General features: G+C 33.6%; 1 protein-coding gene across 1 annotated transcript in view; it reads right to left on the reverse strand.

The window, feature by feature from the left end:
* The window catches only part of LOC107451892 (P protein), a 38,100-nt gene that overhangs the window by 5,686 nt on the left and 15,298 nt on the right, over window positions 1-17,116 (reverse strand). Inside the window, exons 6-15 of the mRNA XM_071178238.1 lie at window positions 16,366-16,437; window positions 14,729-14,851; window positions 13,448-13,572; window positions 13,156-13,267; window positions 10,700-10,835; window positions 7,516-7,660; window positions 5,986-6,034; window positions 4,468-4,570; window positions 3,832-3,959; window positions 858-1,016 (exon numbers count right to left, since the gene is read on the reverse strand). Coding sequence (XP_071034339.1) covers window positions 858-1,016; window positions 3,832-3,959; window positions 4,468-4,570; window positions 5,986-6,034; window positions 7,516-7,660; window positions 10,700-10,835; window positions 13,156-13,267; window positions 13,448-13,572; window positions 14,729-14,851; window positions 16,366-16,437 — 1,152 coding nt within the window. The remainder of the gene's footprint in view (window positions 1-857; window positions 1,017-3,831; window positions 3,960-4,467; window positions 4,571-5,985; window positions 6,035-7,515; window positions 7,661-10,699; window positions 10,836-13,155; window positions 13,268-13,447; window positions 13,573-14,728; window positions 14,852-16,365; window positions 16,438-17,116) is intronic.

A 17,116-nucleotide genomic window follows, 5' to 3' on the forward strand; every position in this document is an offset into this window, starting at 1 on the left:
CACTTGGGGGCTACTTTGTGCAAGGTATGTTTTGACTTATTATTTGTAAATATTACATACAAATAATGCCAATATTGATCAAATTCACTCGTCTGAGTCCAGTTATGAATATAATATCGATAAATTTTACTAAAGTTTAAATTAACATAGTTTTTTTACATGACAAAGTCAAAAACTGCGAAATCCTGCACAAAGTCGGTTAGCCTAAAAAGGGTTTTTATACGATTTACGTGTTAACCTACTAACCTTAAAACGAGGTCTGTGACAATCTGCTCTATTCTACGCACATTATCCTCATCCAAAACCTTGGAAAACAACCTTCTATATAAAAATCTTAAATCGAAATTGACTTAGGGTTTTCAAGCATGAAAAAATCTTTTAATAAAGCTAGTCTTAAGGTGAAAATAATCTTAAATCCAGGTAATTATAAGGTTTTTTTTCGCAACGTCTTGTATGCTCAGCTAAAATCCACCTTTGTCATGAAATTTTAATGAACAATGCATTTTGATCCCATCGCTAGTGTGACTTCAGCTATAACGCAAATGGACCTAAGAGACAATGCTTTTTTAAAAAAAGCTTTAAAAAATGATTTTTAATCCTTTTTGGATGAAAGGTTTGAAACTGCAACATTTTTGTTTCGTTGAAAAAAGGTTTTTAGTAAAAACATTTTCGTGACAATAAAAATAAAATTTCGACACAAGGTCGCCGTAAGGTTACATGCTTTCTGGATAGGGAGAAACATATGCAGTATGATTATTGTGAAAATTATAAAAATAGTATTAAAAAATATATATCTATATAATAAAAAAGTACAGCTGTTAAAGTAACTCTGGTCACTTTCAAGACACTGAACTCACCACAGCTGCAGAGAAGGGCAGAGCAACACTTGAAGATAAAGCAGAAACCCAGACAGTAAAAATCAATGCAATCATCAGGCTGTAATTTTCGTCCAAATTTGTTATGAAATATTGAGCTTCGTGCACCAGATAGCTGACTAAATCTAGTTTCACAAGAGCCTGTAAAAAGAGACATACGTTGAACGTATCTTTTGAAAAACATTGATTTCATGAAATATTACACATCGCACCTCGACCAGAATAATTTCACACATATGTGTATATATAAAATTAAAATGTATATAATAAACACATACCCTAACAGAAATTAAGGTCTCGTATATTTTAATTTAATCACCTTTTCATAACATGAGATTGTCAGTAGCGACTTGATATCTACCCAGCAGATTCAGATCAATGAGTACAAAATTATATAGGGAGTAAATACTGCTTTCGCTCAATCATGGGTTTAGTTAGAATTCGCGCCCACTTCGTCTGACTACCAAAGCGGTTGAGCTATCCCTTCTGCAGAGGATTGAAATTGTGATGGCATGTCTTCAGATCGTCCTCAGGGTTGCTTCCCATACCATCGCCAATAACCCATTGTAAGCAGTGATGGATCAGCGTTCGCCTTCCAATGAGGTGAAGTGGGTTCAAATCCCACCGATGGCTGGTTGATACGAATTCCGCATCCGGCTTGCACCGACCACAGTGCCGATGTAAAATATTCTCAGTGGTAGACGGATCATGGATTAAAATTCTCTCGCCTCCCTGGATAACTATAGATAGTTTCTCTGAGTGTCTTCGCTGTAAAACACAAATGCAGGTTAGTTCCATCAAAAAAGTCCTCCACGAAGGCAAATTTCACCCAGTACTTGATCCAGGAAATCCTTTGTTCTCTCGATTGCGTTCAAAATTACAAGACTAGGGAGTTGAACATTGGTAGTCGTAAATCCAAAAGGATTGGGTCAGCTGTTCAACGACGGTTATAAAATATAAAGTAGCCCATTGTGGCCGTGGTGGCTTAGGGGATTGATATGTTGCCTCCCAACGAGATGAGCCAGATTCGAATCACAGCGATGACTGGGATTCGAATTCCGAACCCGGCTCGTACCGATCACAACACAGTGCTGTCGTAAAATATCCTCAATGATAGACGGATCATGGATTAGAGCCCCCTTGCTATCAGGCTAACCGTGGGAGACTTTCCATGTAACGCAAATGTGGGTTAGCTCCATCATTAAGTCCTCCACGAAGGCATGTTTATCCAGGAGTCTCCTTTAGATTGAGTACAAAATTTCAAAGTAATGGAGTTAATAGTCGTAAATTCAAACATTGTGTCGGTTGTTCAACGACGGTTATAAATTAGCCAATTGTGCAGTGCGATGTAAATAAAGTACCTTCCTACCATTGGTTACAAAATTGTGGAACTAAGACCTCCATGATCTACAACAGGCTTTAGTGGAATGATTTACATTACCTTATCATCTAATTCTACGATTTTTTTTAATTTTTCGATCACCTTATGTCTTGATGACTTTATTTCCTGACATCCTTTCTTCCCTGATTCTTTTATTTCCAGATCCTTTTATTTTTCGAATCCCTTGTCTTTAAATCTCTTTGCATTCTGATCTCTTTAATTCTTGATCTCTCTCTTTTTCTTGATCCTATTACTTATTTTTTGACCATTGTTCTACCTCGTCTTCTTATTGTGATTCGAAACTTCTTAACCCACTCTTTGAAACATATCTCGGTAGTTAATTGTCGAAATTTTAATGAGCAGCTATCTTTTGAGACTCTAACAAATATGTGTTTGTATTGTTCGCTCACCAGGAGTTGGCACTTGGCTCCATCTCTTCGGATGCTAAGTTCATTTCAGAGAGGAGACGTTTGGCGAAAAACCTTCAATGCGCGCCAAACAGAGAAGTTTTTTTTCTTCTTCCCATCTATTACTTTGCTTTATCGCCTGTTATATGTTGTTAAACCTTTTGAAACTCTCGCTAGCTTTAGGCTTAAAAACTGCGGTTTTATGAAAAATGTTATATTTATTATGTAATATTTTTTATTAATTAAATAATTTGAACCAGTTTTTATATTATTATATAAAGTATATATTCATTTCAAGAATAAAACCTTAATAATCATTTTCATTAGTAAGTAATACATAATACTATTGATGATTTATACGAGTGTTATTATTTTTTTAAAAAACTTTTTTACGTTGTCACATACTATTAAACATGGCTTTACTGAAGCTTTTTTTTTACTTGTTTTAATTCTTGAATTTAACTGTTTTCTTAAAATTTAATAATTTTGAGTGAAATTTATTTTTAATTTCGATACTTTATGTTTTTTGCTAAAAAATTTTAATTTTTTGAAATGCAGCTATTAAAAAGCTCGATGTGCTTAAGTACTATTCACAAGTGAATGCAGTTTGTAAAGCAAGTAAGTATTTTATTCAAGTTTGTATAAATGAGTATTTTTATAAAACTGCATTGTTTATTTAATAATATTTTTGTTTGTTGAATGAAAAATTATTCAAAGTTTATTTGCATAATAAAAAAAAACGAATTTGTTATTAAAAATTTATTTTTCCTAAAATTACTTCGCAGTCAAAGTTTTTGGAATAATAAATTAGTACTGAAACTGGGAAGAAGTTCTTTAGCAGGTGTTCACGGTCATATAAAAAGAATCATTATTTAATATTGACGTTGTTGCAATATTCTAAATATTACCAGAAATACTCCTAATGATAGGTTTCAAATATACCTGCATTCAAAAAACGATAACAAGAACGCGACTCCATCAAACTTAGTAAATATTTAATATCAATATTTTTTTCATTTATTATTGTCTCCTGGTTTACGAACAATAGTAGCCACATTTGGTGCTTATTAACGGATGTGTTATAATTACGTTTATTTCTCCCAAGTCCTTCAGTTGTAAGTAAAAAAAAAATTAAAACAATCTGACAATGTTAGAAGGAGGGCCTTACTTTAGTAAAAATGTAATAGGAAGCTAGAAAAAGTAATGTGGACCATTCAATTCTGTTGATTAGACTCTCCATACTGTTCAAATCCGTAAGAACAAGTAGGCACAACGCTCCAAGAACTGCTGTCCATCCTACAAAACAATAATTATAACTATATTTAAATATATAACTATATAAAAAATACATTCTTAAAAAAAGGAATAGTGAGGTTTCAACTGTTGTTGATTAAAATAAATTTTGTTAAAAAAAATATAGTGAGACACTATATAAATATATGAGAGAAGAGGTGCCTAGAAAGTTCTCAATGATTAAGGCGTTTCGCCCACACTGGGTTGTCGACAAAGACTAAGGAATGATTATGATGATTTATTTTTAAACGCAACGCTCAGGGATAACATTTCGAGATATGAGTGTTTTAACTATGTTACTAATTCTAGATTTTTAACACAGTTTAATACAGTTTTGAACAGCTTAGGATGTCTCTTTGAAATACATGCCCCTAAGTGTCCGTATCCTGTCCAAAAACAGGAAATGCTCGCCTGTTACAGAAACAAGTCAGTTACAAAATGAAGTCAAGATCATTCATACAATCATTATTCCCCAGAGTTATTTCATAAATCATATTTAAATAAAATATACCTGATGTGATATGCAAGGGTGCATTCCTCAATAGTAGTAAAACGAGAACAGCTGTCATCACTGCACAAGATTTGTAAAGCAGATATTTATTCTTCTTTTTCATCTAGAAATTAATAAATACTTATATACAGGGTGTCCAAAAATACATGGAAAATGGTCATACGGAATACCTCGTGACAAATGCTTATCGGATACAAAATCCTAATTACACGTGTGAAACATTTACAGTGATACTAAACTTGATCTCCTAATCTTATCCCTTGGATTTGGGACAGCTTTGAAATCTTAAATAGGAACTCTTTTTTTTCCCCATTGAAGTTTTGGATTTTCCAGAAAAAGTACTACAATTTGGCACACAAGTTTTAGCGTTTTGGTTCATAGTCGGTGCTATATATACAAAATGAAAATGTCATAAAAAAACTTTAAAATTGAGATATTTCATAAAATATATTATAACCGTATAATATATTATTAATAATCGAATCATAAAATATATTATTTTACATTATAATCGTAGTTGAACAGCTGACCGAATTTTGAGTTTACGGCTAACAATGCTCAACTCCGTAGCCTTGTAATTTTGAACCCAATCCAGAAGACAAGGGAGCTCCTGGATCAAGTATTGGGAGAAATTTGCCATCGTGGAGGACTTTTTGAGGGAACTAACTCGCTTTTGGGTTACATAGACAAGAAAACAACGAAAACCTCCCACGGTTAACCTGATGACCAGGGGATTCTAACCAATAATCCGTCCACCAAATAGGATATTTTACGTCTGCACTGTGGTCAGTACGATCCGAGAGCGGAATTCGAATCAACCAGCAGCCACCGGGAATCGAACCCGGTTCACCTCATTGGGAGGTGATTGCTCTATCCCCTGAGCCACCACGGCTTTCATAAAATATTCGTCAGATCGAAAAAATAAAAACAAACATTGATATTTTGAAAATCTTTCTAATAAATCGACTTCCTTCCTAATTTTTGCACACTTAAAAATTGTAATTATTTAAAAAATTATTACAATTTTAAAAATACTTTAATTACAAACTGCAAAGAATTAGTATAAATATTTAATAAAGAGTAACTAAAATGACATTTTCTTTTTTGACCTGAATAGGAATTGTTTTTAAATTTACTTGTTTTAAAACATTTCATTTGTTTATTTTTAGTTTTTGATTCGATGTGTATTTCCCGAGTTATTTGACTTTGTTATTTGAATAGGTCTAATTGTTCCAGAGAAATAACATTTAAGGAAATTAAATTTTTATTTTTCAGGAACTATACGACCGATTTTTCTAAACTTTGAATATAAATTTTAAAAAAGAAATACCTTGAAGGAACTTTTTAACATCATCTTACATGATGTAAAAAAGATCCTATCTTAGTGAATATTACAATTCAACTTTTTTCTAATATTATTAAATTAAAAATAATTGTAGCTTAAAAATAATAGTATTATAATCTAATATTATTTTAGTTAAATTATTCAAGTTATGTAATTTTTCGTTTAATACTTACAGAATTGGTTAGTTCCGTTAAAGTTGTTTTATAATCATCTATTGACATCCTGCAAACGAAAAAACATTCCTCAAAACAAACCATTAATAACTCAGTTATAAACTTTCAATAATATTTCTTAAAATTACATTAAAATATATCAAATAAGCTGAATTTTCGATAAAATCCTAGAATAGTCCACCTCTTGGCGACTTTCTGAAATCTTGCCAAGTTGGCAATTATTACTGGGAACAATGTTGCTTTTTAATTATTAAAAATAAAAAACAATTTATTCAAACAACATTAACAATTCATTTAAATTATTAACATTTCAATAATTAACAATTTATCTAAACAATCATTTATTGAAATTCCACGAAATATCTCTCAAAAACCTAGTTAGGCGAGATTTGAAAAACTTGCTTGGATTGTTTTAAAAAATCGCCACGGGTGCAGTGTGTTGTTGTTAGTGTCTTGAAATTCCGACAGCGGATTAAATGGCAATTGTAGAGCCCCCCCCCCCAATTTTTCTCATAAGTTTCACTTGTTATAAATTATATTTTACCGACAGGCATATATGGTGGTCAGGGAGCTGACCTTATCTCAGAAAGATCCCGGGTTCGCTTCGGACATGGATGCAATTTCTCTCTCTCATTTTTATCTGTTATTTTATGTTGTAGGGGGGGGCGTTGATCCACTTATATGATGCCCACGAAAAAGACATCAACAGTACCATGTTGCCAAATGGTATGAGAAATAAAAATTATTGTACTTTAAGTAATTCTGTTTTTTTTTTTTTTTTTTTTTTTNCGGAGGGACTCCACGCACTATTTTTTTTTAACTATTTAACATCGGTAATTTTTGCTAGCTCACAACTCTATTTAATCAATGTAGAAATTTTAATAATAAAAAGTTTCATACTTGGTAACGGAAAGGGAATAAGCGTGGAGAGGGGGGAAATTATGCATTTTCGAGATGCCTATTCATTTTAGGAAGAGTATAATTCTCATCATAGAAAACTGTCTTAAAACACTCATTTGGAAAATGTATTGAGGTGAAAGGTTATAGAGAGGGGTTCAACAAATCAGACAAAACTTGGAGAGGCGTCACAGCACATTATAAGAATTGAGAATTACATAACAGTCCATGACCAGAAATGTTAAACGCACGCCGTTTTATTTATTTAAATTAGTTTTATTTCATGTTTCCTAATAATTGTTGTCGAAAAATTGCATTCAATAGCACCTGATTGTAGTTCACTTGTTAGGAGACTAATTCGATTACCAAATCAGTAAAATACGAAATTCAGCTATTTCTGATCAACGAATGCAATTTCTAAAAAATAATTATTAGAAAACATGAAATTGAAAGAACATAAAATTAAAGTAAATATTTCGATGCACACGAACAGTCAGTCCATAATAAGAACGACATCCCTAGCAATGAACGATGACATTACCGGACAGGCTATGCAATTCTCAATCCTTATGATATGCCGTATTGCCCCTCCGAGTTTGTAACAGTTTTGCTGAATCATCCCGTGTTTCATACTTAGAGTCATATAATTTCCTCCTCATCAGTGTCTCTAGTGTGGCCATTTTTCTCTCCAAGATTGCCTTGACGCTCTCCTCTTCTCTCGAATAATTAGAGATAGAGTTGTAAGACTTCTTCCACACACCCAGTTCTCGTTTTACCTCTAAACCCATAGGAGAAAAAGAAAAATTAAATACCATTTGTATTTACGGTGCGGCTTTCAGGAGAACTCCCCCAGACATCAGTCTCCCGTCGTGGCGGGTACCATGGTTACGAGGAAAATTAACTTCGAATAGGCGTGTGGGGTGAATAGTTTTGTCTTGATCTTTGTATAGATCAGCCTGAACGACACCTTCATTCCTCCATTGCACTCCCATTAGAAATGTGCTCTCACGTGTAACCATAGCAGCAGACAGCCCGAGACTGTTAGTTTGGAGGAGGTCTCCTCAAAACCTCACAATACATGAGTTCCAGTCTATGGATGATGATTTATACATCAGTGGGCACAGTGTAGTTTGTCTAAAGTAAGAACTCCCCTAGCCATTCGTCTGGACCCGTGGCGGTGACAATGGTAACGAGGTACAACTATTTCAAGTAGAGGTGTGGGGTCGCTGTTAAGAACAGGTTTCAGGTCGGGTGACGGCGAAAGAAAGGGAATCTTTTTCTTCTGTATATTGTATTAGCCCTAGAGTGAAGAAAAGCTACCCTCCCTGAAATGCGCTTAACTTGTTTCCACAGCAGCAGACGACTTCAGACTTTGTGACGGGGGGAGTTCTTAGGTTAGCTAAACTATACTCTTTCCATTGACAGAAATTTATGGCTATTCTATCCTCGGTTATTGTGTATGCTCACTTATCGACTGTTATCAATTATTTAAGCTAGTATTTGTTTCATTCAAGTGGCGATTGATCTATATTCGTGAATTGAAATTTGCAAAGATATCAGTATTATAGAGAATATTAATTCATTGTGAAAAAAAATATTTTTGTTAATGTAAAAGAACATAGTAAGTAATGAAACCTTGCAATAAGCTTTCTTCTAATTTTAAGTATGCTCACAAAATTATCACGTTAAAAGAACCCATGCGAGAAAAGAGTCACCTAGCTAAGGCATGAGCGGTGGAACAAAACAATCCAGAAACAAAAATATAGCCCAATCAAGGTTTACCCAAACATGCGATTTCTTTAAAAATGAAGCAAACCTGTCTCTTCTTTCAAAAATCAAAATTTAAATTATTCTAATCGATATTGCCTAAATATTTAACTGGATCAAAAGTTAGAATAAAAATCTTTTAAATGGTAAAAAAAAAATTGTTGATATTCTTATTCGGGTAGACTATATTTGAGGGTGCCCCTTGATTCTCGTCAAGTTGTGATGGCGGTTGATCGCCAAGCTGGGCGATGTTGAAGCCCAATCGTGATTCTGATTGGTTTAGATTTTAGCGTTATTTTTAAATGTTCAACGGTATATGTAATTTCGGAGGTCCGTTAGTTGTACGTTGGATACCGACTGGTAAGGTTACTTTTGAATCTGGTCTATAAGATCGAAGGTATGAGGGCAGTCATAAAAAGGGATTACCGGAAAAAAATGTCACCGATAGTCCGGTATTACAGACGCCATTTTCGATTCGTATTTTGTCGAATTTATGTGGCGATGGAGGTACACAGATTCTATTCATGATAAATTTAGACAGTATCTAACTGTTATTAGATAATTCTGTGCACCTAAATCTGAGAATATCCAAGCTTAATGAAGAAGTGAGTTGTTTTTTTCCTTTTCTTTCTGCGCCTACTCCATTAATTTTTGCTTCGATTCAAAATCCTTTTTATTGGATTTATTAATTTTGCTTATATTGGGTTCATTGCAAGCTTTATCCGATGTTTTGTTGAAATTTTCCAATGTTTTATTGAAATATCATTATGTTATGGCCGCCATTCCTATTGCCACTGTGTTCCGCGCAAACAGGAATAGCGCCATACATAAGTCGCCAATTTTGCCAAGGGGTACCTTCAAGTATATTTTTCCCTTCTTATTCATTTCTATGTTTCGATGAAATAAAAGGAATAAATAAAAACATATTCGAAAATATCACCTCGTAAGATTGGCAACAAAGAGCTAGTGTTGACTTTCTAACCAGAACTCTGCTTGATGTGTTTCCGGGCTAATTTTATTCATACTTTCTTCCAGGGTCACCGGAATGGGAGGTCAATGTGACCTCCCAAATATTTTCACTACTCGGCAAATTTTGTTTACTCACTCGGTATATTTTTGAAAATTCATTTTCTCTTATTTTATTTTGAGAACACAAATGAAATTACGAACGACGCGTCTTACTTTGTTTAAGTTTCTATTTAGTATAAATTTAGTGTTTTGTGCGGGGAGGACTCCCCAATGAATGATCTGTGGGTCTGCCCCACAGTTGCTGGCAACATCTACGACAGATACTGGAATGCTAGGGAGCAGTTGCAGGCACTGAACTGGCTGATCTTCTGTTTATATTTCTTTTGTTGATATTCTATTTAATGTTTCTTTGTTCTAATTGTTTTTGTATTTCGAATGTTTTAATGTTTTTAATTTTTTTCTTAATTTGTTGTTATTCCGTGTGGATCTGTGAAGAGTGTTTTTGCGCTCTAGCGAAAGATGTACACATCAAGTGCTGCTGCTAGAAATAAAATAAAAAATTCAATTTTATTAAAGCCCTTACTTCCTGGACAAACTGGTACCCGTTGATCTGAAGCTGGGTGGGCTTCAAGCCACTACTGGGGATCGAAACCCGGTTTTTCACAACGGTTTTGCCATCCTAAAAGTTAAGAACTGGAAAACAATTGCTGGGAGAAGGGCAGAATGGGAAAAGCTTCTGAGGAAGGCCCAGGCCCACAAAGGGCTGTCGTGCCAATGCTGATGATAATTGCCTTACCTATTGACCAATCACAGCTCATTGACTCGAATAATTAAGTATAAAGTAGTTAAATCGATAGTATATTAGTGGAAAAAATTTACATATTGTGAAATTATTAGCTAAATTTTTTTAAATTTTAATTGAAGCTGAAATGAATTACATGCTTATTAATGATTCGATCAAATTCGAAATTTCATCCGGTTAAATGGAAATTTCGCCCCTCCCATCGCGTCACCCCTTTATTGAAATCACCATCCATATACTTTCAGAAAAAGATGTTCTTAAATGTCTAGATGTCCTTACCTTCAACTTCCAGCGGCTTCTTGAATCTCAACCAGGAGACGTCTCTGTACTTTAATCTCCACAAAGCATAAGCAGCTAAAAAGGTCAGAAGAACCGCAGGAAACACATGAAGAGCATATTGGCCGTATTCAATCTTCTACGGAAAGATCAATGGGGGGCTTATTCAAAATAATGTGAGGCACTATGAAAAAGTGTATCATACTGTCTGGCAAAAATCGGTTCTATACTCGATGGTGGCGTTCGCGGTAGATTATTTATTTTTAGGTGAAGATAATGTTTGGAACAAAAAAATTAGTTTCCGCTGGTTTCTGGTTGGTTTGAACTGAGTGACGCCAATCAACCGCGAAATGGCCCCACAGTGGAATGATCGTTAAGACACAGTTCCCAGTAGAACACCGAAGTCAAGCATCACTGATTGCTGTCAGTAAGCGGATGGGTGACCACTCTGATCAGCTTGCGTAGGGACCGAGGATGCGCGGCATCGGTACTCGTTAAACTGTTCCACCATAAAGTGGTAGACTTCGCGCGTATGTCTTCGGGCTACCTAAGCGGGGGTGCCATCTCCTACGCAGAGGATCAAAATTGTGATGGCATGTCTTCGGATCATCCTCGGGGATTTTTTTCCAGGCCGTCGCCAATAGCCCATTGTTCAACTCTAGTGCTTTGTAAATAAAGTACCTACCTATCAGAAGCGAAATGAACAGCCCTTTCAACCTTTTCACAAGATTATTTCGTGATTGCCAGACAGTATTAGATTATTTTGTAAGACCCAGCACGTTGATAATATCAATTGCAAATTTATGCCGAATCTAAAAAGAGAAATTTTAAAAAAATATCGAAAGAGTCTCATAAGTAATGGTATGAGCTTTAAGGGATAGAATATGATAAAACAGACATTGAATAATGGTCGCAAATATAAAGGGCGATCGTTATAGGGAAGAAAGTGAGCAAAAAAAAAATAGTAGTGATACTTAATTTTAACACTTCATGTAACATTTAATAGATAAATACAAGATATGAAATAATTCGTTCGAATTGTACCTAGGGTGGTAAAATAATGCATTCTTTTTTCCTGGTATTTCAAATGCAAGTTAGCAACCCCGATTACGGATATTGCTTCTGACAAAAGTATTACTAGAAATATATATTAAGAGTGACCATTACGAAACATCCTGCATATTAAGAGTGTTAAAACACAAAAAATTCTGAATACCAATGATTTCTATGCAAAAGATTATTTTAATGGAAGTTATAGTTTCATCATTTAGCTCTGTGGTTTTGCCTGTTTGTTGTACTGTTGCCTGCACAACAGTTGGTAACACATCTGTAAAGATTTTATTTTTTCAAATCTCTTGCCCACTATAAAGCAGCGTTCCATCGGCTTCAGCCATATAAGATGGACGCTGCTAGGGTCTACAATCCTATATCAACTTAATGTAAATACTGCTGTTGCATCATGTTTTGTAATTGTATTCTGTTTTTAATAAATGCCACGGGTGGTGCTCCGGTCGACTTGGTGGATCGGGCATGTGCGCCGTGTGTCGGTCAGCAGTCCTCTTGGGCGGACTGTCGTGGTGAAGAGTTGTCTCATGCAAATGCCCAACTGATCGGCGGGAAAACCTTATTCCTCATTGTTTCATCATTCAAATGTTATGCTTCGCTTTCGGTTGAATGGTTATATAATAATAACTCAAGTCAGCTCATATTATATACTAACATATTCACATTAAATCTATTTAAGATATATTATCTCGAAAGCTTTTAAAATAAAACTAGGAGGCTTCGCCCCCTGCTCGCTGACGCTCGCCAACCCCCGGAAATGCTTTCGCAGTTCATTTCGGATTGCTTCGCAATCCGATGCTCGCTTTGCTCGCTCATTGGATACGTTCTTAACGTCTAGCTTTTGTATACTTTTTTGAACACTGAAGTTCCGAAAACTTTTCACTGTAGAAAATTCTAAACCTGTGCATTTCAATATTAATTTGAAATTGCAAACAGTTCACATATTTTTCTTAATCACACTATTCTAAATTTCAGTTGCTGAAAAATGTAACTTTTGTAAGTTTTGTTTTAAAGTCTTTCCCACCAGAGGGCTAAAACTATGTGTTGTAAAACAATATGAAATAGTACTGAACGCCGGATGTAAAGCATCGGCTTCGATGAAGATAATTTTGTGAGAATTTTTTTGATAATTCTGTGAGAATTCACCCGATTAGACATATGATATGCTCACTACGTGCTCTTGCGCGCCGAAGCCCATCAATTAAGAAAAAAAACTGTTGCCAACGCGAGAAAAGAAATATCATCAGTTTTATTGATACATACGTATTAGCGTTTAATATAATATAGATTTATATAAAAAAAATAATCATTATTTCGTGGATTTTCTTACAATTTCTACAAAAATTTTCATTTTGATAAGATTTCTTAACTTATATGTCAAAACAGAGACTTACTGTAGTTTGATACTTCTTAAAAGTTGAGTAGCACAGAATGCTTCCCGTATTGGAAAATATCACTAATGCAATGAGAATGTGTTTTGGATCTATATTCATAGCTTCACACAACCTGGAAATATATATATATATAAATTGTTTCATTGACTAGTACCAATTGCCATTGATTAATACTAATTGCCATTGATTAGCACAAATTGCCTGAAACGGCGCTTGTTTTAAGGAATTTTTTTTAACAACGATATAATTTCATTCTTAAGAAAGATATTCTAAATAAAAGCTTGATCAGTACCTAATGGCTACAGCTGTCATCAAAATAAGTGTTGTGAAAGGGTCTAGAAGGGCCGATAGTAGGAAAGTCGACAGAAAGAGAGATGTCAGCAGAAACCACGTATGTCCTCCGGTACATTTATAAATCTGAAAAGTAGTAGATTTTCAAAAATATCGACGAAGCTATGTTTTCGACATGCATACTTAACATACTTATATGCATTACCACTGCCTAATTTAAAACAAAAATCTTGCAAGCTTATTAAAAACAAATGTGGATTAGTTAAGATTAAAGTGAAAGCAAAAAAAAATTACGTTACATTAAACCTACCCATATTGATACAACCACTTTATGCCATTTTCTCTGAATTATTAACTCCCCTAAAAATGTTATTTACATTGTTCTTCCACTAAACTCTTCAATTGTGAAGGTATATGCCTTTCAGTTTTAGTATGATTTCGTAGAGTACCTCACTCATCTGATTTATTGATTTTTTAAATTTTTTTTATTCGCGAATTTAGTGCGAGGAACAGTTATTCAGCTAATATATATATATATATATATATATATATTTTAACTGTTATTCATTTAGAAGTAATCTCAATGAGAGTTTGCATGCAAGAACATAGAAAGTTCCTGAGGCAATTTATAAGATGGGCTGAAAGTTTGTGTCTGACAGTATGTATTGGATACAAAATGCATGATTATATCATAGTAATAATGAAACTTGTTTGAAAACAAAATGATTTTATTATTAATAAAACGTGTAAAAAAGCGTTGCATTCTCTTGATTTNCGTATATATATATATATTCCCTTTCTCACGCCGACCCGAGCTAAAACCTGCCTAAACAGTGACCCCACACCCCTACTTGAAATAGTTATACCTCGTTACCATAGTTACTTCCACGGGTCCAGACGAATGGTTAGGAGAGTTCTTACTTTAGACAAACCATATGTACCAGAACTTCAAAGAGCGTTGTTTGCTGAGGGGAGTTAATCTTCCCCAAGATCAGACGGATAATTTGATAATCAGCATCCATCGCATGATTGACATACAATGTATTAACCATCATTTCACCCATGTTATATTAATTTTTTGTAAAAGAAATATTTTTTTTGTAATTGCTCCATGGAGCAAAAAGCTTTTACAAGTACAGTATCTATGAATGGTATCGTACATATACCATCTTTTTTGTTCCTTATCTTTTGATTAATAAATAGGCTTCATGAATAAGTGATTTTATTTCCCGCACTTTTATTTGCCGGCATTAGACATTAATGTATTTGAAGTTTAACTCACCATGACTGCTATAAGTTCAAATAGTCCTGTATCACAAAGCATGGATGTTATGAATAAAATTCCAAAGATAAGGCTCAAAGTTTCCAAATTGGTCCAACCAACAACTTCATGCACAGATGGTCTCTGGAAGAAATAGTCTTAGTTGATAATTTTAAATTCTGAAATCGACTTTTATTGTATACATACTACTACTTAACCTCTTCCTTACGGCAGGTACGACATAAGGACCACCTGTGATTTTAGAGCACGGTACACAGTAAGAAAAGGGTTAAGTGCAGAAATCAGTTGTTCTAGGGATTATCTAGGTAATTTGAGCATGTACTAGGTGATCCGTTAAAGGACCGAATATAGTTTTATTTCCTAGTTTATCTGAAAATTACGCATGTAGTCTTCGATTTAATATGTTTTTCTGCACTTTATCTACTATTTACTTGCTAAAGTGAAAATATAATCTATGCTTAAACAACGGCAACGGTTCTAAATGCGTAAATTAACTTAATATTTTGACTGATATCTAGAAAATCAAGCTAATATGAAACGATAAATGTTTGATAGAATTAATCATAAATCAATTAAAAAATTGAAACGCAAGGAATCAAAAGGTTTAAAGTGTAATGACATTAACATAATGCTACTTCTTAATTATTTTTTAGATCAAAAAATTCAAATTATGAATCCACCGTCGCAAATTGTTGACAAATTGTATGACACGACAAAACCAAATTAAAAATTAAACGAAATAGGGAAGACGTAGGAAAGGGAAATAAAAAGCAAACTTTTGAACTTTAAATATTTTAAAAACATTTTAATGTGCACACATAATCTAGGTAAAGTGTAGAAAATTCCTGATTCCACACTTTGTTTACACTAGTTAATCCGCAGACCAACGAGGTTATGTATTCATTCACGGCTTTCGAGCTTCAGCGGTAACACAAATACTGGTAAAAAGGTTCAAATGTAATAAAATTGTGTAAAATATAGTCTAAAATAAGTACATTGAATTCTCCCATCTTAAGTCTTTAATGATTTTGCTCTAAAGGCATATAACCTGATTATAATGAGCTTGAAAAATATCACTAATTAGAAAATACTGGAGACTTATCCCTCTAGCCTTGTGCGTCACAAAATCCGTCTACTTGATCTAGGTGTTCCCTTGTCTTCAGGACTGGGTTCAAAATTATAAGGTTACAGAGTTGAACATTAGAAGTCGAAGATACAAAATTTGGGTCTGCTGTTCAACGTAGAATTATCTAGGTGTCGTGAAGAATAACAAGGGTGATTGATTAAAGTGCCAAAAAAAATTCTCAAAATTACTTAGGTAATTTGTCAATTGCCTAGATAATCGGCCTATTACTAGATCATCCTTAAAGTAAAATTAAGATCTTTGCTCGCAGGTTGACAAAACGCTTCTGTGTGCTTTAATTAACATAATGTAATTAATTTATTTTTCGCTACCAAAGAAATCAAAAGGTCTGCTATCAAACAATCGACGCATTAGTTAAATGAGGGAAACAAACTTTTGAACTTTAACCATACGGAGACAGTTAAGGAGCACCTTATTGATTCCAAAGTTAAGAACAAGTCATCTTACAAGTCAAGAATCATCTTACTTAACATTAATGATTCAACGTTCTCACCTGATCCACAATAGTCAAGACAGCAATGGCAGTTATAGCTGTTACCATAGCAGCCAACGTCTGAGGGAGAATCTGCGGAGAGAATGATTTATCATACTTTTTTCTTAAACATCATAGATATATTTTAAGACATTTAAAAAGAAAAAAAACTATTTTAAAATTAATAAATTTTAAAATTAATAATAATTACGGACTTAAAGAAGATAAAAATAACAATCAATTTTATTTTCATTATTCTAAACAAATTTTTAAATTATTGGTGATTCCATGAAAACATTTTTGCCTCAGATGTTACTAAATGGTAATTATTAACTAAATTTAAAAAAAAACATATTTGTAAGATTCATTATTTACTTCAAAAGGCACTATTTATCAATTTTATTTGAGACCATCACATTTTTTTTTGAAATTTAAACAACTCATATTAAATATATTTCATATTTCAAAATACTTGACAGTTGACATTATAATGTAAATAAATTGAAAGTTACAAGTTAAACTAGTAAAAACTAGCCACACTAGTAAAAGAAAAAAAAATTATACTTATGTCATATTGTTATATTTTTACCCTGGGCACGTTTTTTAGCTACCTTACCACGTTATCTACCTTTTTTTAAGTAAATTTGTAAGAATTGTTCAAGAATTACATTAAGAAGAAATTAACAGTTTAAAAATGTTCTTATTTTAAATTGTCATGTTTATGTATATTAAAACTACAAACAGAGAAAACTTTCTGGCTTTGCTACTTTTC

The sequence above is a fragment of the Parasteatoda tepidariorum genome, chromosome 3 (genome assembly GCF_043381705.1).
Source record: "Parasteatoda tepidariorum isolate YZ-2023 chromosome 3, CAS_Ptep_4.0, whole genome shotgun sequence".
Lineage (NCBI taxonomy): Eukaryota > Metazoa > Arthropoda > Arachnida > Araneae > Theridiidae > Parasteatoda > Parasteatoda tepidariorum.